At 43.0% G+C, this 26,837-nt stretch overlaps 1 protein-coding gene across 5 annotated transcripts in view; it reads right to left on the bottom strand.

The window, feature by feature from the left end:
* Positions 1-25,805, bottom strand: part of TTL (tubulin tyrosine ligase) — a 43,364-nt gene extending 17,559 nt beyond the window's left edge. For 4 of the 5 annotated variants that reach the window (XR_009544034.1, XR_009544033.1, XM_060168796.1 and 1 more), the window contains exons 1-5: positions 25,530-25,805; positions 22,095-22,173; positions 15,328-15,560; positions 6,344-6,479; positions 5,079-5,348 (exon numbers count right to left, since the gene is read on the bottom strand). Coding sequence is in view for 3 of the 5 variants with exons in the window: in XM_060168796.1 (XP_060024779.1) it covers positions 5,079-5,348; positions 6,344-6,479; positions 15,328-15,560; positions 22,095-22,173; positions 25,530-25,686 (875 nt within the window). In the remaining 2 variants the exon portion in view is untranslated. Of the gene's footprint in view, positions 1-331; positions 405-5,078; positions 5,349-6,343; positions 6,480-15,327; positions 15,561-22,094; positions 22,174-25,529 lie in introns of those variants that run through there. The other variant, XM_060168797.1, reaches the window with a different exon arrangement.
* Between the last annotated feature and the right edge of the window lie 1,032 nt (positions 25,806-26,837).

Here is a 26,837-nt window from a genome sequence, read left to right as displayed (position 1 = left end):
GAGCAGAATTTGCAAAAAGAATGCTGACTCCGTTCATTTCTTTCACTAGCTCCAGTTCAAGTGTCAAATAGTTGCTTTTAAAGCTTTATATAATGAAACAAGATACTGACATACAGAATAGGATTTAATATTAGGATCAACTACTGTTCGCAAAAAATGGAGGATTTTAGTGACGCAGAAAAGCTGAAAGTGAATCTCAGAGACATAATGGAAAAGTACATGATGCCTGAGGTCAGGCTGCTGAAGCCAGAAGCTCGGACAAGTTTTTTAACCTCTTTAAGCCAAGTGTTGACTTCATTGTCCGTAAAGTTGGGGTAAAAATAATACTTACTCCCAGTGCTGAGATGGTTCAATGACATAATTACATAAGGAACTTGGCATGACTTCTGGTAGCTAGGAAGCATCTAATAAATGTAAGCATATTTTATGAATTTATCATTAATTACGATAATCATGAATCTATTGTTTATGAATAATAAAGAACTGTTATCTAGTACAACCATCCTAGAAAAAACCTAGGCCATTTCTGTTTTATGAAGCTCTCTTCACTGATTTTTCCCTCAACTAGATGTTGGGGCAAAATATTTCTCTTAGTAAATGCAATATATGTTATGATGACTCTAAGATTACCAGAGATAGCTGTCCTTCTACACAGCTGTATATTTAGAAGAAAAAAGATGTGTCCTAAAAAAAAAAAAAAAAAGAAAGAAAAAGAAGAAGGGGAAGAAGAAATAGAAGTGGACTTCACTGGCGGTCCAGTAGTTAAGACTCCGCACCTCCAATGCAGAGGGCGCGGGTTTGATCCCTGGTCGGGGAACTAAGATCCCACGTGCTGTATGGCCAAAAAGAAAAAAGACGTGTCCTTATAAGTAGCTTTGGCTTATGACTTTAAAAGAAGAACTGAGGCTTCTGTGAACTTGGCACCAGGGTCTTGCTCCCCTCAACCTCCCTCCACCCCAAGCATCAGTTTCCTCCTTTTTTTCTCGAAGAGGAAAAACTTTCTATAGATGTGTTTAAACCTTTCAAAATCACTTTGGACAGTTAGTCACTTAAGAACCAATTGGAATAAAAATTTCTTTTCCCATTCATCCCTAACCTGCAAGCCACATATCACATTTTTTTCTATATTTCATCTCTATTCTACGAGAGAATACCCTTAACTTTTGTTTTTATTAAAATGCCCTTTAAAATATAATTTAGAAAAAATTTTTAATTTAATAGGTGCTCATGATTAAAAAACAAAACAAAACCAACAACATTGAAGGATAAAAATGGAAAGAAACATTACACTCCAACACTTACAGGAAAAACTGAAAGCAAGAACCAAATCAAAACGAAATATTGTTTTATCTGCTGGGAGTTCAAGTTAATAATTCACTTTAAAGAATGTTTTTTCATCATCAGAGACTTTATATAGTACATCTTTTTTTTCAGCTGGAGTGGGAAGTTTGGGGGAAGCTAGCTGGGGAAAAAAGGAACATGAGAGCCGTGAGGAGCGTTAATAGCACGAATGTAGCAACACTCTCTGAAGTGCAGAACAATGAGGAGGAGGGGGTATATCAAATATCAAATAAATCTTCTGCCTAAAATATGAATTCTTTCTTCAGTATACTTGACTTATCTGGTGTCAGAATTCTAACCACATATAATCCCTGAAGAGATGGAACTCTGAGCCCCGTAATTATTCTGTTAGACTCTGTGTAAGAATACATTAAGGAAAAAGGCTCAGTCATCATGACAGGGTGGTAACGACAGGGCAGATAAACAGACCACGGAACGGAACAGAGATCCCAGGAACAGACTCTCACATAAACGGCCACCTGATTTATAACAAAGGCACACCAAAACGCAGTGGGGAAAGGACAGTCATATGTACTAGTGACCTGGGGTCATAAAGGGTTAAAATGTATGGGGAAATCTAACAGGATATTAACTATACAAATAACAAAAATAATGACTTGTGATTTTAAAATATATGTAGCACTAATGACTACCCATATACTTACAATTCAATACCTTTAAACCCCCTCCTTGGGGCCCTCCCGCTTCCCCTCCAGAGTTAACCACTATTTTGAATTTTGTGTTTATCATTACTTTGTTTCTCTCTAGATTTTTACCACATGTGTACATTCCTCCAAATAATGTATTACTTAATTTTGCTTGTTTTTCAATTTATATGAACAGGACCAATTTGTAATTTTTTGCTTGACATTATATTTGTATAACTCCAGTGAAAAAAATCCTTCAGGAATAAGGTAAACTAAAGACATTCTCAGATGACGGAAAATTAAGAGGACTTATCACCAGCAGAACTGCTCTAGAAGAAATGCTGAAGTCTGAAGGGAAATGAAACTTGGCACTTGAGGACTGAAGGAAAAGCAAAGGAAACTGCAAATATCTGGGTAAATGGAAAAGCATAGTTTTCTCCCTTTATATTGAAAGTGCGTTGCTTGTAGAGAGCATATAGTTTGGTCTTTTTTTATTTTTTAATCCAACCTGACAATCTATCATATATTAAGTATGTGTATAATAAACGCTGGAGTAACCACTAAAACAAACAGACAAACAAAAATACAAAGAGATACAGCCAAATACTCAGTGGAAAAATTAAAATGGAACTCTAAAAAAGTTCAACTAATTCAAAAGAAGGCAGGAAACAGGGAAATGAAAAACCAACAAACAAAAAAGAAGGGACAGACAATGAATAATACAATGGTAGACATAAATCCCATCAAGTCAGTAATTACTTTAAATTTAAATGGTATAAACACAACAATTAAAAAACAGATGATGATGAATTGGGCAACTGGGATTGACATGTATATACTGATGTGTATAAAATTGATGACTAATAAGAACCTGCTGTATAAAAAAATAAATTAAATTAAATTAAAAAAAAACCAGAGATGATATATTGGATTAAAAACAAAAGAAAACAAAATCCAATGATATGATGTCTACCAAAAGCCCATTTTAAATATAGAATAGAATAGAGAAGAAGGGTAGAGGGATGGAAAGAGACATAGCATTAATCAAAAGAAAGCTGGAGTGGCTGTATTAATATCAGACAAAATAGACTTCAAAATAAGAAATATTACCAGAGATAAAGACAGAAACTACATAATGATAAAGAGGTCAATTGCCCTCAAAGAGATAACAATTCTAAATGCATATGCACCTGACAACAGATCTTCAAAATGTACGAAGCAAAAACCTAATAAAACTAAAAGGAGGGACTTCCCTGGTGGCACAGTGGTTAAAAATCCACCTGCCAATGAAGGGGACATGGGTTTGAGCCCTGGTCCAGGAAGATCCCACATGCTGTGGAGCAACTAAGCCCGTGCACCACAACTACTGAGCCTGAGTGCCACAACTACTGAAGCCCGTGCACCTAGAGCCTGTGCTCCACAACAAGAGAAGCCACTGCAACGAGAAGCCCGCACACTGCAACGAAGAGCAGCCCCCACTCACCACTCCAGAAAGCCCACGTGCAGCAGAGCAGACCCAATGCAGCCAAAAAATAAATAAATTTATTTAAAAAAGAAAAAAACAACTAAAAGGAGACATAGATAAATCCATAATTATACTTGGAGACGTCAATATTTTACCTTTCAATAATGTACAGAACAAGTAGAACAGAAAATGATCGAGGATGTGAAAGACTTGAACAACACTACCAACCACCTTTGCCTAAAGCACATTTATAGAACACTCTGCCCAGCTATAGCAGAATAAACATTATTTTTAGTGCATGTGGAACATTCACTAAGATGGACCATATTCTGGGCCATGAAACAAACTTTAACAAATTTTAAAGATGTAAAACCATACAAAGTATTTTCTTTGACCATAATGAAATTAAAATGCCTGGAAAATCCCCAAATACTTGGCGATTAAGCAAAAATTTCTTAATAACACCAGTCAAAGATGAAGTCACAAGGGAAACTAGAAAATATTTTAATAAAATGAAAACAGTCTTCCCTGGTGGCGCGGTGGTTAAGAATCCACCTGCCAATGCAGAGGACATGGGCTCGAGCCCCGGTCTGGGAAGATCTCACATGCCGCAGAGCAACTAAGCCCGCGCACCCCAACTACTGAGCCTGCGCTCGAGCCTGAGAGCCACAACTACTGAGCCTGCGCACCTAGAGTCTGTGCTCCACAACAAGAGAAGCCACCACAATGTGAAGCCCGCTCACCGCAACAGAGTAGCCCCCAAAAATACAAAAAAAAAAAAAAAAAGGGGCTTCCCTGGTGGCGCAGTGGTTGAGAGTCCGCCTGCCGATGCAGGGGACATGGGTTTGTGCGCCGGTCCGGGAAGATCCCACATGCCGCAGAGCGGCTGGGCCCACGAGCCATGGCCTCTGAGCCTGTGCTCCGCAACGGGAGAGGCCTCAACAGTGAGAAGCCCGAATACTGCAAACAAAACAAAACAAAACAAAAAAAAAGAGTAGCCCCCACTCGCCACAACTAGAGAAAGCCCATGTGTAGCAACAAAGACCCAAAGCAGCCAAAAATAAAGAAAATTTTTAAAAATAAAAATAAAATGAAAACAAAAACATGACATAGCAAAATCTGTGGGATGCAGCTAACGAGTACTTATAAGAAAACTGATGGCCTTAAATGCTTATACTTTATAAAAAAATAAATCTCTCCAATCAATGATCTAACCTTGCACTTTAAGGAAACTAGAAAAAGAAAAGCAAATCAAACCTCCCAAAAGCGGAAGGATGAAAATAATTAAGAACATAAATCAAAGAAACTGAAAACAGAAACAACAAAGAAAATCTATAAAGCCAAAAGCTGACTTTTACAAGAGATGAATAAAATTGATAAGCCTCTAACCAATCTGTCCAAGTGAAAGACAGAAGATATAAACTACCAACATGAGGTAATTACCAACATAAGGATGAAAAAAAAGTGACAGCATTACAGATCCTATAGATATTAAAAGGATAATAAAGGGATATAACAAATAATTTTTGTTCTTAGACAATGTAAATGGAATCATTCCTTGAAAGGCACAAACTCCCAAAGCTCCTTTAACACACATTTAACCAAAAGAGATAGGAATAAGTTACCTTATTATATGTTTGATTTGTAGTAAGATACTACTTTCCAGGGTGATGTTCAAAGCACTTGTTAGGTACCGATTGAACTCCTCAAAGAACATTTCGTTCCCTTCTTCATACTTCCCATAGTTCTTCGAGTACTCCTTTTGAATGCAGTGATTAGTCAAATGGCAAGTCTTATCTTGGAAATTATCCACATGATACGGTTCTGAAGCAGTCCGAAGTACACCCTCTCTATAGAGGTAGATATTATATTGATGATCCACCAAGACCCAGCTTCTGCAAGTCAACAAAATATTCAAGTTACCCAAAGTTTCTGCATATTATATATTTCATCCCCACACCTTGATTTCTCTGGGAGGAAACAGAGGAAGGAGGTATGTTCTACGAGGCATGCCATAACAACATTGTAAAGCAACTATACTCCAGAAAAAATTAATAAAAAAAATATATACAAGGCAAGTCATGCCAGTTAGCCAAGATAGTGGATTACCACCATGATGAGGCAAAGAAAACATTTCACCGTAACTGACAAGGAGACTTTGGTCCATTCAAAAGATACAGCATTTCGAAGAGATCTGAGTGGCTTGGTTTCTACGGTTAATCTATGAAACCTCCAGTTGCCATGTCTGCTCTTTTAGTTATCTTAAGAAGACTTTCTGCTGAAGCTGATCTGACAGCACTGGTGTTCGAGAAGCAGCAAGTCAACGTGAAGGCACCTAAGTGACTAAGAGTCCTGGATGGGGAGATGACAGCAAGGTTCAGGGCAAGCTGGGGCAGGGCTTTCAGCTTTTGAAAGCACCACGCAACCTCCTTCTCCTTGCAGGCCCTTTGCTCGCAAAGGTAAAGTCCAAACCCCTGAGGTGTGTTCATGAAAACCTTAAAAAGTGGGACACGGATAATAGAGTGAGGACACGCTCTTTGGCAGGATCACCTGATCTGCTGTGGCTGTATTAGGTGTTCTATGCATATCTCTCTGCTGCTTTCATAAAGCAAGCCCCACACACTGATATCCTTTCTTTGGATCCACAAGTCATCTTCATGAAAGAGAATACTTAAAAAAAAGAAAATTCATCATCTTAAAAACATTTTCTAGAAAGACAAGAGAAAGAGTGAAAGAAAAACAGAAGCTCGGTTCTGTTCAGCTGCACTCAACTTGGGGAACGTTAAACGAAGTCCAATACTTCCCTATAATCCATGTCACCCTCCGCATCACACACCACTGCATTTTTTCCAGATTTGTAAAACAAAAACTCCAGACGCGGAAGCATTACCGGATGTCAAACTTGCGATGGCCTGGCTCCAGAAGCAGGGGGCGCTCAAGGTATTTCTGGATCACGTGCACCTGGCCCTGGTTGTCTATGAAATCCAGCAGCTCCGCAGCGTCCGAGGAGATGAGGATGCCTTCACCTAACAGGGCAAAAGCAAACCATAATCAGTCCAGTTCACCCCAAGAGGAAAAGCTCTCTGCAAAGCCAGAAAGGAAATTCTGACAGCAGGTAAAAACCGACAGGAGGCTGTTACTGGCCGACTCGCTTTTCATTCTCCATCCTTTCCCTCCTTCCATCTCTCTCACTGTCCCCTCTCCCCACAAAAGCACCAGGGTTATCAACCCTCTCTCCATGTAGGACTGTAAACACTGTCATGGCAGGTTCCATGAAATTTCATTTTTATGGATATTCAAAGGGTCTAAGCACCATAAATAAAGGCTGCTCTACTTTTGGTCACTGGCTACCACAGTAAAGGCTGTATGCTGCTTATGACCAATAAACCGACTGGAAACACTATATCTAGTAGAAACATCAGGTGGTTAGAGCAGAAAGACAAATGTACAAGAACATTCCTGCAGCGTTGTATTAGAAAAAACTGGATACATTCAAAGTGTCCATCAACCTAGAGATTGTCATACTGAGTGAAGGAAGTCAGACTTACTTCAGAGAAAGAGAAATATCATGATATCACTTGCATGTGGAATCTAAAAAAATGGTACAAATAAACTTATTTACAAAAGAGAAATAGAGTCACAGATGTAGAAAACAATCTTATGGTTACCAGGGATGAAAGGGCGGGGGGAGGGATACATTGGGAGATTGGGATTGACATATACACACTGCTATATATAAAATAGATAATAAGGACCTACTGTAGAGCGCAGGGAACTCTGCTCAATACTCTGTAATGCCCTATACGGGAAAAGAATCTAAAAAAGAGTGGATATATGTATATGTATAACTGATTCACTTTGCTGTACACCTGAAACTAACTCAACATTGTAAATCAACTCTACTCTAATATAAAGTGTCCATCAATATTAGATAAATGATGCATCAGCTCTGAGATAGTGTTCATATCCTACAAAATTCACCCTTGTAAAGTGTAAAATTCAATGGTGTTTAGCATATTCAAGAGGTTTGCAACCATCACTACAATCTAATTTTAGGACATTTTCTTCACCTCCCCCCAAACCCCACACCCACCAAGCAGTTACTCCCCATTCCTTCCTCACACTAGCTCCTGAGGACTACTAACCTACTTTCTGTCTCTATGGGTTTGCCCATTCTAGATGCTTCATATAAATGGAAACACACAATATGGGGCCCTTTCTGGTCTGGCTTCTTTCATTAACATAGCGTTTTAAGCTTCACCCATGTTATAGCATGTGTCAATATGCCATTCCACCTTCCTATCACTAAATATTCCATTGTATGGATAGATCACATTTTGTTCAATCAATTGATGGACATTTGGGTTGTTTCCACTGTTGTTTGGCTCTTTTTTTAAAATTTTATATTAGAGTATAGTTGATCTACAAAGTTGTGTTAGTTTCAGGTGTACAGCAAAGTTATTCAGTTATACATATACATATATCTTTGGCTCATGAATAATGCTGCTATGAAGATGTGTACTGCAGTTTTCGTGTGGAAAACATATGTTTTCAACATATGAAAACATATGACATGTTTTCAACTCTTTTGGAAATATACCTAGGAGTGGAATTGTTGGTCATATGGTAACTGTTTAACTTTTTAAGGAACTACCAAACTGTTTTCCAAAATAGTTTGGTAATAGCTGTACCGTTTTACATTCCCATAAGCAACGGGCGGCAAGAGCTCCGTTTCTTCACATCCTTGCCAACACATGTTGTATTCTGCCTTAACTGTAGCCATCCTAGTGGCTGTGAGGGAGGTGGTATGTTGTTATGGTTTTGATTTGCATTTCTCTAATGACTTGGAATGTTGAGCACGTTTTCACATGCTTATTGGCTATTTATGTCATTTGTTTGTTTTGAGAAGGTCTATTTAGATTCTTTGCTCATTTCTTAATGCGTTATTTGTCTTTATTACTGAGTTATAAGAGGTCTTTATATATTCTGGATACAGGTACCTTATATGATTTGCAAATATCTTCTCCAATTCTGAACAGTTCCATTATTGCACAGAATCCCCATATTGCCCTTTCAAAGCCACAAGTACCTCCCCCCACCCCACTCCCCAACCCCTGGTAGCCGCTAATCCGTTTTCCATTTCTACAATTTTGTCATTTCAAAAATGTTACATAAATAGAATTATAAAATATGTGATCCCTGGAAGTTGTTTTCTTCACTGATACTCCCCTGGAAATTCCTCCAAGGGGTTGTATTTATTAACGGTTCATTCTCTTTTATTACTGGGTAGTATTCTATGGGATCAATTCATCCCGCTTTGTTTAATCATTCACTTGTTGAAGGACAGTTGAGCTGTTCCCATTTTGGGCTATTACAAATAGGGCTGCTATGAACAATCATGTACAAGTTTTTTGTGAATGTAAGTTTTCATTTCTCTGGACAAATGCCCACACGTGTGGAGTTGCTGGGTCATATAATTTCAGGTTTAGTTTTATAAGAACTTTCCAATTTAAATCCCCACTAGCACTGGGAGGGTGATCTAGTTTCTCCTGACCCTTGCCAGCATTTGCTGTTGTTACCGTTTCCTATTTTAGCCATTTTAGGAGTGCAGTGATAGCTCGTTGTGGTTTTAATCTGCATTTCCCTCATGGTTAATGATATTGAAAATCTTTTCATTTACTTATTTTTCATCTGTAGAACCTTTTCAATGGAATATGTTTTCATTGTCTTTTGCCCATTTTCTAATTGGATCCCCCCCCTTTTTTAACTGTTGAGTTTTGAATATTGTTTGTATAGTCTACATATGAGTCCTTTGTCAGATATAAGGCTTGGAAGTATTTTCTCCCAGTCTGTAGCTTGTCTTTTCATCCTCGTGGTTGGGTCCTTTACAGAACAAAAGTTTTTCATTTTGATGAGGTTCAACTGATCAGTTTTTACTATTATGGATTATACTTTCAGTATCAAGTTTAAGAATTCTTTGCCTAGCTTTATCTCTTATTTTTTTCTGAAAACTAACTTTATATTTTACATTTAAGCCCACAATCCATTTTGAGTTCGGTTCTGTATAAGGGGTGAGGTTTATGTTGAGGTTCATTTTCTTGGTCTGTGGCTATCCACCTGCTCCACCAACGTTTGTTGAAAACTCTATCCTTCCTCTATTGAATTGCTTTTGCACCTCTGTCAAAAATCAGATGGTCATAAATGTGTGGGTACATCTCTGTCCCACTGATTCATATTTCTATCCCCTCCAAGAATACCACAGTGTACTGATTATTGTAGCTCTACAATACAGTTTGGGATCAGGGACAGTGTTTCCTCCCACTTTTCTTCTTCAATATTGTGTAAGCTATTCTAGGGCCTGTGCCTTTCCATATGAATTTTAGTAGAAGCTTTATGTTTACACAAGAACCTTGCTGAGGTCTTGACACCAATCACCTAAAGCCTATAGAGCAATTTGGGGTGAAGTGACATCTTTACTGTGTTGAATCTTGCAATCCATGAACATGATATGTCTACCTGTTTATTTAGGTCCTCCTTGACTTCTTTCATAGTTGTTTTGTAATTTTGAGCAGATAGGCCCTGTACGTGTTTTGGTAAGTTTATACCTAAGCATCTCATTTTCTTTAGGGTGACTGTAACTGGTATTGTATTTTTAACTTTGGCTTCCACATGTTCATTGTTAGTATGAAATGAAAAAGATATGAAATGAGTTCACCGGGATTGAATCTGTCTTTGCCCATATGTAAAAGAAACTAATATGAAAAAATAAAAATAATTATGTTAGGAACTGGGTAAGGCTACGGGTAACTTTTCCATTTCCTTTTAATGTTAAGTTTTCTTTAATGATAATACTTTTTAAAAGGAAATGAAACTGGGTCATTTGTAGAGATGTGGATGGACCTAGAGTCTGTCATACAGAGTGAAGCCAGAAAGAGAAAAACAAATATTGTATATTAACGCGTATATGTGGAATCTAGAAAAATGGTACAGATGAACCTATTTGCAGGGAAGGAATAGAAACGCAGACGTAGAGAACAGACATGTGGACCCAGAGGGGAAGGGGAGGGTGGAATGAATTGGGAGCTTAGGGTTGACATATACACACTACCATGTGTAAAATAGATAGTGGCAACCTGCTGTATAGCACAGGGAGCTCAGCTTGGTGCTCTGTGATGACCTAGATGGGTAGAATGGGGTGGGGGGGAGGAGGGAGGTCCAAGAAGGAGGGGATATATGTATACATATAGCTGATTCACTTCATTGTACAGCAGAAACTAACACTGTAAAGCAATTATACTCCTATTAAAAAAAAAGTTATAGGGCTTCCCTAGTGGCGCAGTGGTTAAGAATCTGCCTGCCAATGCAGGGGACATGGGTTCGAGCCCTGGTCTGGGAAGATCCCACATGCCATGGAGCAACTAAGCCTGTGCGCCACAACTACTGAGCCTGCGCCCTAGAGCCCATGAGCCACAATTGTTGAGCCCACACGCCTAGAGCCCGTGCTCTGCAATGGGAGAAGGCACTACAATGAGAAGCCCGTGCACTGCAACAAAGAGTAGGCCCCACTCGCTGCAACTAGAGAAAGCCTGTGCACAGCAACGAAGACCCAATGCAGCCAAAAATAATAAATAAATAAATTTATTTTTAAAAAGTACCTGTCTCCTTACTTTCTTCCCATTATTTTTCCATCTACTAGCATTAGAGATATTAATTTTCAATAAGAAATAGTCCGTAAGGAAATTGCATAAAGAAAATAAGGTTGGAGCATACAAGATGGGATGTGGCCAGATTGCGGAGAGCAAGGCATAAATAGGTGACAGAGGTAGAAATGCAATTGATTTTTGTGTGTTGATCTCATATCCTGCGACCTTGCTGGACTCACTTTTTAGTTCTAGGACCTCCCACCTACACTTTTTTTTTTTTTATATTTATTTATTTACTTGGCTGCGTCAGGTCTTAGTTGTGGCAATGCGGGATCTTCATTGAGACGCGCAGGATCTTTTAGTTGCAGCGTGCAGGATCTTTAGTTGCGGCATGTGGACTCTTAGTTGTGGCATGCGGGATCTAGTTCCCTGAACAGGGATCAAACTGGAGGCCGCTTGCATTGGGAGTGCGGAGTCTTAGCCACTGGACCACCAGGGAAGTCACCCCCCTACACTTTAGATTCACAGCTCATCTCTACTTGGGTCTCATGCTTTCAGTAAAAATTTTTTTTTTTTTTTGCGGTATGCGGGCCTCTCACTGTTGTGGCCTCTCCCGTTGCAGAGCACAGGCTCCGGGCGCGCAGGCTCAGCGGCCATGGCTCACGGCCCAGCCGCTCCGCGAACCCGTGTCCCCTGCATCGGCAGGCGGACTCAACCACTGCGCCACCAGGGAAGCCCTCCAATATATTTTTAATTGAAGTATAGTTGATTTACAATGTTGTGTTAATTTCTGCTGTACGGCAAATTAATTTAACGATTCATCTTTCCTAAAAGCCAGCCCCGTTTTCAACTACCCCATTTCTATCACTCCCTCCACCACCTGGTTAGCCTCTTAAACAAGAAGCAGCAAATCAACTTGGGAAACATCCCTTCCTCTCTTTTTGGATGAACATAATTCATTCTGTTTCATTTCCCTTAAGAACCGCACTCAGATTCGCTGGTTCCTCTTCATTCTCACTTGCCAGTTCTTCAGATCAGACTTCAGTCTCTCCCGCTCCACAGCACCTTGCACACTCTTTTTAGAATCATCATCCGAAAACAGCATTTTCCTACAAGTGCCCTGAAACTACCCATCATCTTATTTCCTAACATAATGCTTTTCATTTTTTCATATTACCTTCCTTTATGTAATATGGCAAAGATAGGTTCAATCACAGCAAACTCACCTCATATTCTTTTTTCACTTCATACAGTCAATATTTTCACTGTATCTGCATTAACTTCCCAATGCTAGTGGCCAAGGAAATATCCCATTGTGTGGATGTAAAAAATGACACGTTTACTGACTGCTGGACAACGGGGCTGTTCCTAAATACAATTTTGCTATTACAGGTAACACAATGGTAAAGGTCTTTGCTGTAGATCACCCTTGTTACTTTTTAACTATCTCCCCGGAGTAAATTTTCAGGAATGAGATGAGTGAGCCGAAAGCAAAGGAACTCTGACCCTCGCTCTGTGTGATCCTATTGCTGCTTCAAAGGGCTGTGTATCGCCACTGGGAGGGAGCAGTTCACAACAAACTCAGCAACACAACCACTGAAGGGTTCTGTTTTCTTACTTTGTAGATGTAAAATGATACGTAAAATCCACATTGATTTTGTAAGTTTTGTACACCAGCGTAGCATGTTTCCATGTGTTTCTTAACTGTTTCTTATACCGTTCGTTTCTATCCTAACTATACCTGGAGGATATCTGTTTATATCCTCACTAAGTTATGAAGCTGGGGTTCTTCTAGGAGCTTCAAGGTCGCAGTCACAGTGGTTTTTCGGGTTCTTTGTTTCCATCTCAGCATTTAGCTAATCTGGAAATAAATGCATCATTAGCCTTCTTTCTGACTAGACTATGGGTCCCTGAGGGCAAGAGAACCATGTCCGTCTCATTTATCTCTTCATCTCCCTCCAAACGTTCATTACTTCTCTTATTCATTCATCCATCCATTCACTCATTCGCTCAATACATATATTGAACCTTTGCAGCATGCCAGGTGCTGTCCTGGCCCCAGAGACAGTGCTGAGGACAGATGTGACATGGTCTGATTGTGCTCTAACGGGATCTCTGTCTGCTGTATTTCGTGTAGACTCTGCAGAATGGCCAAGAACAGAACAGGGAGCAATGCTCCAGGTCACACGTGAAGGTGACTCAGATCCGAGACGGGGGTGGAGGTGGTGAACAGTGGCTTGATCTGGATATAGGGTGAAGTTAAGCCAACTACACCCAGCATGTAGTAGGCACTAAGTATTTGCTTAACAAGAATAAAAGTCATTCATTCAGCCTAAACAAAACAAATCCACACCACTTATCTCCTCAACTCCCAAAGCAAAACGTCTTGTTTGGCATTTTATTCTCTCTTTATGACCTCCCTCTGCTGCTGAGAATCACTCTATATCTTGTGTTGGTGAGGGTCCAGGGACCACCTAGGTGGGATCACTGCCACGACTTGACAGATCCTTCTACCCAGGGCCCTGCCTCACTCATGGTTCCAGCACCAGTCAAGTCCTTGACACAAGGACACACGATAGTCTCATAATGGCCATCCTGATTCCAGCCCCGATCCAACGGAGGAATCTGGAATACTGTGGATGACTATTTCCTCCTTCAATTCCCCCACTTACTATTAGAACAAAGCTAAGGGACTCTCCTGGAGAAGAAATCCCAGGAGGGGAGGGAGAAGTAGGTGAGGTACCTGGCTTGTGGCAAGAGTCCAACTCTCCCACTTTCAGGAGATTCCAGGTGATGCCCTCCTGTCTCACGGTTGGTGGAAAAGAAGGTGAGATCCACTGGACCGGGGACAGAAATGAGTACCAATGGCCAGATGGTCTTCCAAGGCAATGAAAGAAGAAGTAAGTTCAACATGGAGTGGGTTTTAAGAGAGCATATGATGGTAGTTGCAGAGATGGACCGTGTCTATGTGATCATTACATTGGCAGCTGCCTACATTTTAAGCCTGAGTTAGTATGACATACCTTATGCCTTCCCTGCATTCACTCAACATACCTCTATTAAGTGCCTATGGGGAGGGTACAGAGATGAACAAGACAGAACGTCTGTGTTTATATGGAGTGTGCAGGATTATGGGGGAGATGAACAGATAAACTAATATGTAATAGAGTGCTGGGAAGAGGTTAGTGCAAGGATGGAAAATAAAGCAGGAGAAAGGATAGAAAGCAATGGGCACAGAGGTTATTTTAGATCAGAAAAGCCTCTCTAAAAAAAAAAGAAAGAAAAGAAAAAAGAAAAGCCTCTCTGACAAGGCAACATCTGAGCTGAGAAATGAAAAATAGTCCATGAAAGCTCATTCCAGGTACAGAGATGAATTTAGAGTATTTCAGGGATGCTAGGCAGGTGTTATGGCTACAGTACAGGGAGCAAGGCCAAGAATAAGAGATGAGATCAGAGACACAGGCAAATATCAAGTGACGGAGACTTCCAGCAGGACTCGAGTTTATTCTAGTTGCCTTGGGAAGCCAGCTGGTAAGTCTTGAGCGGGGAGTAACATGATCACGTTTCTGTTTTTGAAACATCACTCTGTCCAAGAGCAGGAGAGCTGCTGTGAGCAGGTGCTGCAGTTACCCAGAATAGAGAGAAAAGGAGCTTTGGTTTAAGTGAGAGCAGTGGGAATGGCAAGAAAAAGTCCATTGCAGACTTTATTTTGAAGGTACAGTTAGCAAGACCTACTGATGCATTAGGTGTAGATTGTAAAGCCAAAGAGGACTCCTGGGTTTGGGGATTGAGAGGCTGGGTGAGAAGTGGAATCATATACTCCATGGGAAGACGGAAAGAGGAGTAGGCTGGGGCGGGTGAAGTTGGGAAGGAAGTAAAGAGTTCTATATCAGACATGTTATGCTGAAAATGCCTGCTGTTGGATGTGGAGCTTAAAGGGAAAGACCTCAGCTCGAGTTTATTCTATTTTAGAGATACTTCTATTTTTTTTATTTTATTTTACTTTATTTCACTTTTTTATAAAATTTTATTTTATTCTATTTTAGTTGATTTGGAGATACACGTTTCTAAGTCACCAGCACGCAGATATTTTAAACTATGTAATGAAACGAGGTCTCCACCCCCGAGGATTCAGATTAGAATAGCCACACATCTAAAGACATCGTTTGAATCTAACAAAACACAATGGGAACCTACAGGGAAGGGAGAAGGGGCAACAGTGCCGACTCACCTTTGGCTCCGGCTGATGACTTTGCAATCCAAACGTTGCCCTCTCCATCTTCTTTCTTTCTATTATAAGAAGCCAGGAAAAATTCTCTCTCATCTGTCCTTGAGCTCTGGATTGGCGGGTGGATTCCGTTCTGAGCCGGAGCAACTGGGGTCTTGAGGTTAGTTGGATAAATCACATAGGACTCGGGGAACCATGCGCAGGACTCAGCCAGTTCTGGGCTGGTCTTGACAAGCCTGGCAGATGACAGAGGGTCAGTCTCCCTTCTGAGTACCCTCCGTCCCTCTATTCAGAACAGCCAGTGCTTTGCCCCAGAGCTCTTGAAGGAAGCCGGGCACAACCAGGGCTAGGTCTCCTTTTTATCCCACTCACGGGGCAGACCTCCAAGGCACCACGGGGCAGCTCACAGCTGTTACCCGCGACCTTATAGGCATGCTCTGGTGAATTCAAAAGGGGCTTAAAGTCCAGAACTTCAGCTCCTTTTAAAATGCATCTCTAAGGAAACTTAGCTTGAAGTAATTCTGAACCAACATCTTTTCACCGAACATGCTGTAGCTGAGCTAGACCCACCCTAAAAAATCAAAGTGGAGAACTGAGGAAACCATTTGGATTACTAGCAAAAAATACCACCTTGGCCCAACTCTGGAGAGAAAAGGCTAACACTCAGGAATCGGAATTATCTAAAGACATTTTCGTTCTTCATTTCTTGCCTTTAGCTCAGCCTGGCTTCAGTGACAGAATAAAGGAAGAATCTTTCTAATGGAACCTGGGACTCCAGTGGTCATAACTAAACACACCTCCTGCTCCCCCTCAAAAACAAACCCCATAATATAAGGGAATATAAAGAAAGGTCCTGGGCAGGCACTTAATAAACACAGAGGCTTCACACTGTATCTCCTCTCCAATCAGACCCCTGGGGGGAGGCGCTAGCATCACGTTTCACAGATGAGGCACTGGGTCACAGAGAAGTGAATTTCCCAAGATCACAAAGGTAGTAAGAAACAAGCAGGATATAAGCCCTGAATCACTCCCATGTCCTAATTCTAAACCTATCCTTGGGAATTCCCTGGTGGCCCAGTGGTTAGGACTCCGGGCTCTCACTGCCGAGGGCCCAGGTTCAATCCCTGGTTGGGAAACTAAGATCCCTCAAACCGCGAGGTGCAGCCAAAAAAGAAAGAAAAAAAGAAAGAAAATAAAAAGAAAAAAACCTACCCTTGCTCCCCAGGAATCAGAGGAGGGAGAAACCCGCCCAAAGACATTCACAGGCCTCCCCTGAGCTGCACTCCCTCTTCTATCTAGAACAGAACTGTTAAAGCCTGGGTTATGATTCATCAGCAAAACCCAGCCTACGAGCCAATGGCAGAAATAATGAAAAGAAACTTTAAACTGAGATTTTTAAATAAAGCTATTTTTACGTTAGAGGCAATGGAATTTAACTTAAAGAACTCAAAGGAACAAAAAAATCAATACATTTCTAACTCACTGACCATTCAGCTCTATCTGCATTGTCCAATACGGCAGCCACTAGCCACGTGGAGTTTCCAAGTGCTTCTGAGCACTTGAAAAGTGGCCAATGCAACTCGGAAACTGAATTTTCCGTTTTGTTTAGTTTTCATTTAAAAGCTGAAGCACTGTAAAATATGTTTCCACCAAGTACAACGTTACTGTTTCGGTAGATGATGTTTTCACTTTAACTACCATGTGACCTCAGATGTTGTTGTTAGAGGGTGGCGTGCATGTCAGGCGCGTGTGCTACTTCTGGAATTAGACATAAATGCATCACTGTTCTACTGGGGGACAACAGATGGATTCAGCTCATGTGAATTTTTTTCCAGGCACTGATGAAACATTATAATGTGTTTATTATGCACACAGCCAAGTTACAGAGATTGCTAGGTAAATCATAATTGGTAAATAACGTATAATTAGTCTTCTAGTTAAAAAAATGAGTATGGACAAACTTTTAAGTTTAAAACAAAGGCATTCTACTGACACGGAATTGAGTGGGGAGGCAGAAGCTAGAACTATGACCAGACAATAAAGAAAAAAATAAGCACTAGAAGAAGACATGTCGCAAATTTCCTAACAAACGGCAATTACGATGTGCTGTGGCAGGAAAAATGAAGTTTGTTGTGTAAGGAGACATTTTCACCAAATACATAATGAATTTGATAGGTGTTTTCCTCTCAATAGTCTAAAGAGAAGCAATGGAATTAGCGGCTGAAATCAGAATTAAAAACTCAACAAAAAAACTTTCAACATATTTTTCTTAGGATCTGAGCTTGTAACTTTGGTCAGCTCTAAAGTGGCTTGGATTCTTACATACACACGCAAAACGAACATCCTTTTAGATGGAAATGTGGTAATAGAAATTATTTTGAGGAAAAGACTAAAAAGATATTTTATAAAAAGTGAACAATCTTTAGTTAAGCCATCAATAATTGCCCATAGAGTACAAAGCATTTCTAACAATATTAAAGATTGATTCAAAACCGGAAAATTTTGAAATATTTTTCCTTAGCTTTAGATGAGTTGAGTGACATAAGAGATGCTGCCCAATTAATACTTTGTATGTTTTGCCTCAAAAGATTTCCAAATATAGGGAAAAAATTATTGTCAAATTGCAGCCTAAAATGTAAACTCGTGGTGAGGATATTTCCTAATCTTTTACATTTGTCCAAGAAGAATTTCATCTACATGTGAAAAGTCAGCTTCTATCATGACAGACATTACTTCAGCTAGGTTGGGTTAAAATCTGGATTTACTGGGATTTTAATAGACTGACGTTTGCTTTATTGCTTTATTTTGTTGTACCATACGTATTGGAAACATCTGCTTCATTGCATGATACATTTTTTTTTTTTTTTTTTTTTTTTGCGGTACGCGGGCCTCTCACTGTTGTGGCCTCTCTCCCGTTGCGGAGCTCAGGCTCCGGACGCGCAGGCTCAGCAGCCATGGCTCACGGGCCTAGCTGCTCCGCAGCATGTGGGATCTTCCCAGACCGGGGCACGAACCCGTGTCCCCTGCATCGGCAGGCGAACTCTCAACCACTGCGCCACCAGGGAAGCCCGCATGATACATACTGAAAACATTTGCACTCAGTATGGATACAGTTGTTGAAATGGTTCAGTATATGCTTGCAAATGCTACAATGGTTCGCAGGTATAGAACCATGAAAGAAACACAAGATGATGAATTTAATGATTCTGTGTTCTTTGCCAATGCTCACTGACTGAGAGATGGAAGAGTTTTACAAGGTTTCCCCGTACTGTAAACTCCAGTTTCTTAAAATAAGAGGAATGCTTGTCAAATCGTTCTTTTCATGCAACTATTCCCTCATTCAATAATCAAAGATAAAAAATGCAGTGTGGTTTACATTTTTTCACCTATAACCACGCTGCATATGAACAAGCTAAATTTCAAGCTCCAAGGAAGTTGGAAAAAAAGATCTTACTTGTGATGTAGACCAACAGGTGTGAGAATTTGTGTTCCAACTTCATAATATAAGTCAATAATAATGATTTTACATAGTTTTATGACTCAGTATGCATAAGATTTTCCTTGTAATAGACAACACTATGCAAACTGGCTGCAAAAACTAAAGAAAAATTTGAAGAACACTTTGTTGATAATGATAAATTTAGAGTTTCTTTTCAATGTATTCAATACCTCCTCTGAATTCAATATTCATAATACTGAGTTAACACATGAGTTGGTGAATTTACTTAGCTTGGACATAGTTTTAAAAATGATATGCTTTTGCTTCAAAGTCAAGTCAATTCTTCTCATGTTATGAACCTGCTTTGTCAATGTACATGTGACTATTAAAGGAAAATTATATTCTGGTATTTAATACAGTTATTGAAAAACTTTTACGTTTGTCAGAATGACTTGTGTATGTAAATCTACCTTTTCAACCACACATTTTTATGAAATCTAAACATAGGACTTCCAATGAAAATTTAATATCTGAGCTTAGTTGTGCTATAAATGTAAAATATACACACCAGGAAAAAAAAAGAATATATCCCATTAGTTGTTTTTAATATTAATTACATGACATTTTGGATTTATTTGGTTAAATAAAATACATTATTAAAATAAATTGTACCGGTTTCTTTGCACTCAATTTAATGGGGCTACTAAGCAATTTAAAATGCCACATGTGGCCAGCATTCTATTTCTGTTGGCCAGCACTGGTCTGTAGAATGCCCTTCATCTGAAGCCCTCACTTCCTGTACAGAACCCAGTCCAGTTTCTACAGGAAATCTCTAGCGTTTGTTCCCTTTCCAAAAAAGGCCCATTTGGGAAGCAGCCACAAGTGGAGGTTTAGTCGCATCGCACACGAGATGTGAGAAACGCTAACAAGAGGAAAAGAAAGCTCGAATCAGGGCCAGGAGGACAGCCCTTGAGCACTCTGAGACTATGGCCATGGGGCCCTGATGAATTTCTAAAGCTCCTGGAAGTGACAGGCATGACAGACTGTACAGGGTCCAGCATGGAACCCCATCAAGGCCCTGGGAACCTCGAGGGATGCCCAGGCACACTGCCCACGGGGCCCATTTGTACAGAGGAGAACCGTCCTGGCTCGACACTAACTGCTACGGCCACGGGCAACCTGGCTGTCTTCTCTGACTGCCACCTGAGATGACATTTTTTTAACTTTCTGGAGCTCTTTTGAGCCATACAAACTATGGGAGAGAGACAAAATGACAAAGGTAATCATTCCCTCCTGGAATTACTACAGTCCCTTGCAGGACACCTGAGAGAACGAAGGAAGCTTATGAGAATGATGACAACCCCTAGTCTGCATAAGTCACGTCGTCATTTATAAGGTGTCATGACAGACCACGCCGCGTGCTGCAGAACAGCAAAGGGCAGGTGTGATCACCTCCCTCCCCACAGATTCTGAGTGGTACCGTCCAAGGTCACAGAGGTCCAGATACCTATTCAGACCTGCTCACGACTCCAGCTCTGTACTCTCTTCACCCTATTATAGCTGCCAAGTATGCAAATATAGAGAACATTACTTTTTACAGCACCCTCTGCTTTCTACTTCAAAAACAGAATTCAACCTCTATCTTTAGGAAAAAAAATCATCATAGAATAAAGAATGAGTAAGCATTTTATAAAAATTTCCAAATGGGGCTTCTCCGGTGGCGCAGTGGTTGAGAACCTGCCTGCCAATGCAGGGGACACGGGTTCGAGCCCTGGTCTGGGAAGATCCCACATGCCGCGGAGCAACTAGGCCCGTGAGCCACAATTACTGAGCCTGCGCGTCTGGAGCCTGTGCTCCGCAACAAGAGAGGCCGCGATAGTGAGAGGCCCGCGCACCGCGATGAAGAGTGGCCCCTACTTGCCGCAACTAGAGAAAGCCCTCGCACAGAAACGAAGACCCAACACAGCCAAAAATAAATAAAATTAAAAAAAAAAAATTTCTAAATGGACAATCTGGATGAATAATCGTGTGCTACTTCTAGTTCTGCTGAAACAACTGTTTGCACTCTAAATGTGTAAATATGTAAGAAGACTTCAGAAAGCCTCGTTCTCCTTCAGGATAGCTGGTAAATCATGAAAATCCGTCACAGGAAGAAGTGGATACATAAGTTAGTGGGGGCAGTGAGTCGGAACAAAAAGGTGGAAATATTCCTACCAGCACTCAAACTAGTAAACAGCTAGAGAGCCCGGAAAGCTGTGCGACTGGGGAAAAGAGCGTTTGCTTTGGGTCAAGTCTTCTAGTGTCTTCTTACCTAAATGATTCGTTTGGCTACACACACATGTTCACAAGCCACTGTGGAGGGAATGCTGGAGACCTGATTTTGGGGGCCACACCCACCTTTCATTTATACAGTGTGAACTCTGACACGTGCATTATTCCGGGCCTTTCTGTAAAGTAACTCAACTAATCCTCACAACAACCCTGAGGTAGCTGCTATTATCATCCTCGTTTCACAGAAAAGGAAACTAAGGCATAGCGTCAAACGCTCACTCTGTGTCACCGTGCTACACGCTTTACGTCCATCACAACCTCTTTAGGAGGGAGGCACCGAGGCTTAGAGGGATCAGAACATTTGCCCAAGCTGCTAAGAGCTGAAATTAAAACCCAAGCTGCTGATCCTAGATCTTATCACTGTATAAGGCTGCTTCCTTCCGCCTTATGACACGGTTCTTTCGGCACCTGGCTGTAAGCCCACTGCTCAGAGGTGGGTGGTGCGGTAGACACCGGTATATTCTGCCCAGGTGTCCCTTCTGAGGGACCCCTGGCTGCTGAGCTTTGGCTGCCAGGGGCTTAGGCGCGCCTCTTCTCCGGGGACCAGCCCGTGCCTAGAAGCGCTGGGGAAGCTGTGTCCCGCCCAAAGCCGGTGGCTGGGCGACGTCAGAGTAGAGAACGTGGAGGGGCTGTTCACTGCTGCTCCATGGAGTCAGGCAGAGGCGAGACTTCAGCTGAAATCACCTCCTCGCTTCACGTCTTCCCCAGATGCCCTGCCCTTGGTTCTCAGCGCGTTTCTCCTGCAAGCCCTCCCCTTATAAATCACTTCCGCCAGAAGCCCTGTCTCAGGCTCTGCTTCTAGGGAGCCTCAACTTAAGGGACAGACAGGCACGTACGGCCAAGTTTGGACTGGGACTAAAAGCTGATCTTTGCTGGCTTTTTAAATAAAAGTGTCTTCTCCCTTTAAAGACGACCTCACACTTTTGCTTAAGTGCTTCAGGATGAAAGCCCAAAAGGTTCAGGTGAAAAGTGGAAAACACGGGTCTTAAAGAACACTTACTTCACTAAAGAAGCTTTGCGACACAGTTTGTCAGCTCCCCTGTAGTAATTCACCAACTGCATCAGGCCAGGCTCGTGACCTGTGAAGGGAAGAAGAGGCTCAGAAGGGGAACAGACAATTTCTCAAGTGGGAAATGACAATGTCAGCACCAGCGCGCAGGAGGGAGAGCAGGGTCACGCTTAGCTTGTCTTTCTCCCCTTTCAGGACTGGGTGTTGGAAAGGGAGCGATTCAGTGGCCCGGCCCCTCTACGCCCCTTTGCTCAGCGTCTCACTGGCAATTCTCACCCTCCCCACAGTGGCTATTATGATACCGCCATCGTAGGTCTGCCAAAGACCACTGCTGCCTCTGTTTTTTCTTCTTTGGGTGGGAGAGTATTTTCTATTTCGCCTCTCCTGGATCCCCACTGCACTGCACACATGGCTTAACACATATGGAGTTAGTCATCTCTGTACAGTAAGGACTTAAACAGTTAGGCTTTTGATGTTGCTACCCTTGCTTTCTACAGTCATCAAGGAAGGTAGGAGAACTACGATCCTGCTGTTCTCAAGCATGTCTCCCTGTGCAAGCTTCTAGGAGGGCCACTAGATGCTCCAAGAGGCCGTGTCTGTAAATTCAGAAGCCCTGAGGATGTTCTGTGCGTCCTCTCACAGGGAAACCCATTTTCCATAGATTGTACCGCATGCCCCCTCCTCTTTAAAATTAGGGCAAAAGGATACAAATAAAAACAAAAGCCTCAATTAAAAAACAATTTATTATAGTATAGTTGACTTACAATACTGTGTTAGTTTCAGATGTACAGCAAAGTGATTCAGTTATACATATATGTATTTCAGATTCTTTTCCATTATAGGTTATCACAAGATATTGAATATAGTTCCCTGTGCTATCCAGTAAATCCTTTTTGTTTATTTTTTATGTAGTAGTGTGCATCTGTTAGTCTCATACTCCTAATTTATCCCTCCCCCCCCTTCCCCTTTGGCAACCATAAGTTTGTTTTCTATGTGTGTGTCTGTTTCTGTTTTGTAAATAAATTAATTTGTACTATTTTTTAGATTCAACATATAAGTGATATCATATATTTATCCTTCTCTGTCTGACTTACTTCACTGAGTATGATAATCTCTATAAAAGCCTCAATTTATGTTTAACATCTTAACAAAATGCAGTTTTCAGCAACACAAAGTAGAACCCAACAATGGGAGCTTGAACTGAAGATGCCAGAGGTAAGAATAATTCATCTGAGAACAGCATACAATCAAATAAAAAGTTTCAGGCGCTAACTAGCTTCTCACCATCTCCCTGGACAGATGGACTGGTTCACACCTGAACTACCCACCTTCACATCACCAAGGCAGCAGCATTCCTTGGCCTTTATCCGCTGGACCATCTCCTTGGGTTTCGAACTGTGTGAAAGGTAAATATCCTTAACAATGAAGGCATATTATAACCATCTGGTTGTGGGATGCTGGTTTTTTTGTTTTGTTTTTCTTTTTGTTTTTTCTTCTTCTTTGTTTTTTAAGATGCTAACCTTTTAAAAAATGTTTATTTTATTGAAGTATGGGGGGGTTTGGCTGACATTCTTTTTAGAATTTTTCTTTTTTTAAATTTTATATTGGACTATAGTTGAGTTACACTGTTGTGTTAGTTTCTGGTATACAGCAAAGTGATCCGGTTATACATATGTAATAGTTTGCATCTGCTAATCCCAAACTCCCAATCGGATGCTGTTTTCTTTCCCATAAAAAGCAAATGTTCCCTGAGCAGTTGCTGACTTCATGGTACCTGCTTAGGATTCGGACCTTCTAGGACTCTGCTCCTAACCCTAATCCTACACCCTAGTCCTGAGCCCCACAGCAACGCCGATCACCCCTGCAAAGAGCCGTTTTTGTCAGTTTTTAATTTTAGGATTCCACCTAAGCTCTTTCAGCTGGGCACTGACCAGTCCAAAGAGGAAAGTCAGGCAGGCAGGGGAGCAGACAGAGCAAGGAGGAAATAAACGTTCTCAACTGTAAGCAGGTTTTCTTCTTTCAGGGAAGATATTCTTCTCGCTGAGGGCTTCCTGGGGAGACAGTTTAACAAAAGGGAATCAATCTCCAGGCCCATTCTCTGTATTCGAAGGTTTCTGGGGGTTGGAATCAGCCCTTCCATGGAGTCCCCAACACACATCATAAATTTGTATAACAATAAAAAGTTGTCCATGGTCTCATTTCAAAGAAAAAATATCAGGAAGACTAGGCTGAAACCCCCTTCATTCCTCAAATCATTACAATTCTACAGGCTCCCACCCAACTGTGCTCTGTCAGCTCACCAAGGGCTAGTCAGTTCCAAATGGCTATTTTCAGTCTTTGCCTATTCAACCTCTCCAACCCGCTGACCACACCTATTTCTAAAAACTGTCTCCTCTCCTGGACATACAACTGTTCTCTCTGGGATGCCCTCCAAGGCAGAGATGACTTTTCCTCATTATTTTCTCCCCTTCTATCTTTGGCAGTACGATGGGGTGCCCACCCCAGGGGAATTTTGGCAGGGCACACGGCGACCCTGAGTGAGGCTGCAATTCCGGATGACTATGCAGGGAGGAGAGGCCGTGAGACTATGTGCAGGTCAGTGGGATGTAAATGGCAATGAGCTGCACAACTTCTGGATTACGTCATGTAAAAAGGAGCCGTTGGTCCTCTCCTTCCCCCTGCCTCTTCCTACAGGGGAAGATGTAGGCATGGGGGCGCCAGCTTCAACCGTGTCAATGAAGGGAACTCCCTCGGAGACAGTAGGGCAGAGAAACCTGGGTCACGTAAAATCTGCATTCAATGCGCAAGTGTGAAAACGTGTTCTTTGGTGAAACTAAGGGAAGGTCTAAAATCAGACACCCTTCCGCCCTTCCCCGGGCTGGGCTCACTGCTGAAGCTCCCGTTTTCGCAATCCAGAGGTCTTTTCCAAATCCCCTGCCGCTTTATCTGAGCCTTCGGGGAGCTGAATCCTCAGGGTTTTCAACACACACAAGCTCCCCTCCCGAGCCAACACAGACAGGGCGGAATCCCCCGTGGAGGAAATTTGCAAGATGGTCAGCCGCCGGCTCCGCGGAGCCTCGCCCCGCCCGGCGATCTGCCCAGCCGACCTGCCCGATTTGGGGGCGTCAGGACCGGGGAATCCGGGGAACGCGCGGCATTGGCTCCCCGCTCCCGAGGCCGACGCCCCCGGGGCTGCAGGGCTGGGTCATTGTCAGGAGGCAGCCGCCGTCCCGGGGGCCCGCACCGACACTCCCGCCCCGAATTCGATTTGGGACCCGAGAAGGCATGAAAAACGACGGCCTTAGCCCTTTAGGGATGCATTTTTTTATCCGCCCGAGGAACGACAGAGTGGAAGGTTTCTGACCTTAAGACAAAAGCGCTCGTTCTACCGGGAGGAGCGGGAGGGCGCGAAACGGGGAAGCTCACCCAGTCTCCCAAAGGGCAGCCGGTTCCTTTCTCCCAGCATCAGGTTGAACCTGGGGTTGTCCCGCCGCAGCCTCTTCCAGTGGCCGGTGGCGAGCAGCAGCCGGGAGACCTCGGCGTAGACGCTGCTGTTCTCGTCGCGCACCACGAAGGTGTACATGGCGAAGGGCCGCGCGACCGGGCCGCCCCGGCAGCCGCCGCAGGAACCAGCCGGCCAGGCGGCGGCTCAGCGTAGGAACCGCCCGGGCGCCAGCCGGGATCTGGCCCCGCCGACCCCGCCCGCACGCTCCGGCCGCGCCGCCGCGCCCGGCCCCCGCGCAGCTAGGGTTCCCCTGGCGGCCCGCGCCCGGGTGCCCGCGCGTCGGCCCGAGCGGCGAGCGCAGCCCGGACGCCGCGCCCACCGCCGGCGCAGCCCCGCCTCCGGCCCGTGATTCCGCGCGGCCAGCCCGGCGGCGGGCGGGGGGGGAGTCTGTGCGCCCGGGGCGCGCCCCGCACCCTCCCTGAGCCGGCTGCCGGCGGCGGAGGATGCGGGGGCTGGAGGAGGGGCGCGCGGCTTAAGCTGCAGCCTCGGGAGCCGGTCCCCAGAGGGACCGGAGGGTGGGGCAGTCCTCCCGAGCCCAGGGTCACTGCTGGGGGCGGAGGGGGGCGGCGGTGCCAGCGGAAGATCCCTTTCTAGGGGGCTTGCTCCGGTAGCTTCCCACCCACTGTTTCAAAGGGACGTTTTATGGATAAAACCAAAAAGTTCTGCGACCCCATCCTGCGTCCAAGATGCGCTTCTTTGGCTTTCCTGCTTAAAGACGGCGGAGAACCAGAAGCGTTCCGGTGGCTGTTGGTTTCCCTTTGGGTCGAATGCTCCTTTCACCTGCTGAGACCTCCTGCGTGGCACACAGCCAGGGGGTGACTTCAGATTCCGCCGGGCGCTTGCACACAAGCTCTGGGGAGCCCTGGACTCCGCCCTGCGGTTTACCGGCGTTGGGTCACTCGCTTTCTCTTCTCCGGAACGATTTCCCCTTTCGAGTGTGTGCGTGGCGGGGTTCTTGAAAGCCCCTTCGGCCCTGATCTCACTCTGACTTCCTTTTAGGAAACGATTTTTGGTCCATTTGAGGGACAGAGAAAGGACTCTATCAGATTTCCCGTAAACTTCCTACACTTCCGCATGAGATAGCCGCATCAGCCACACGCCTCATATCTTTTACTCTTTAGAGAAAGAGCATCCTGGGACGTCTCCCCGTCCTGCTCTCCCTGTGCTCATGGTGTCTAATTAGCATATCGTAAAGGCGCTCTCCTCTCTCCCATTTTGCCCATGTTCCC

This window comes from Lagenorhynchus albirostris, chromosome 13, assembly GCF_949774975.1.
Source record: "Lagenorhynchus albirostris chromosome 13, mLagAlb1.1, whole genome shotgun sequence".
NCBI lineage: Eukaryota > Metazoa > Chordata > Mammalia > Artiodactyla > Delphinidae > Lagenorhynchus > Lagenorhynchus albirostris.
Note: the sequence above shows the minus strand (reverse complement) of the source record. Positions and strands in the feature narration are given on the sequence as shown.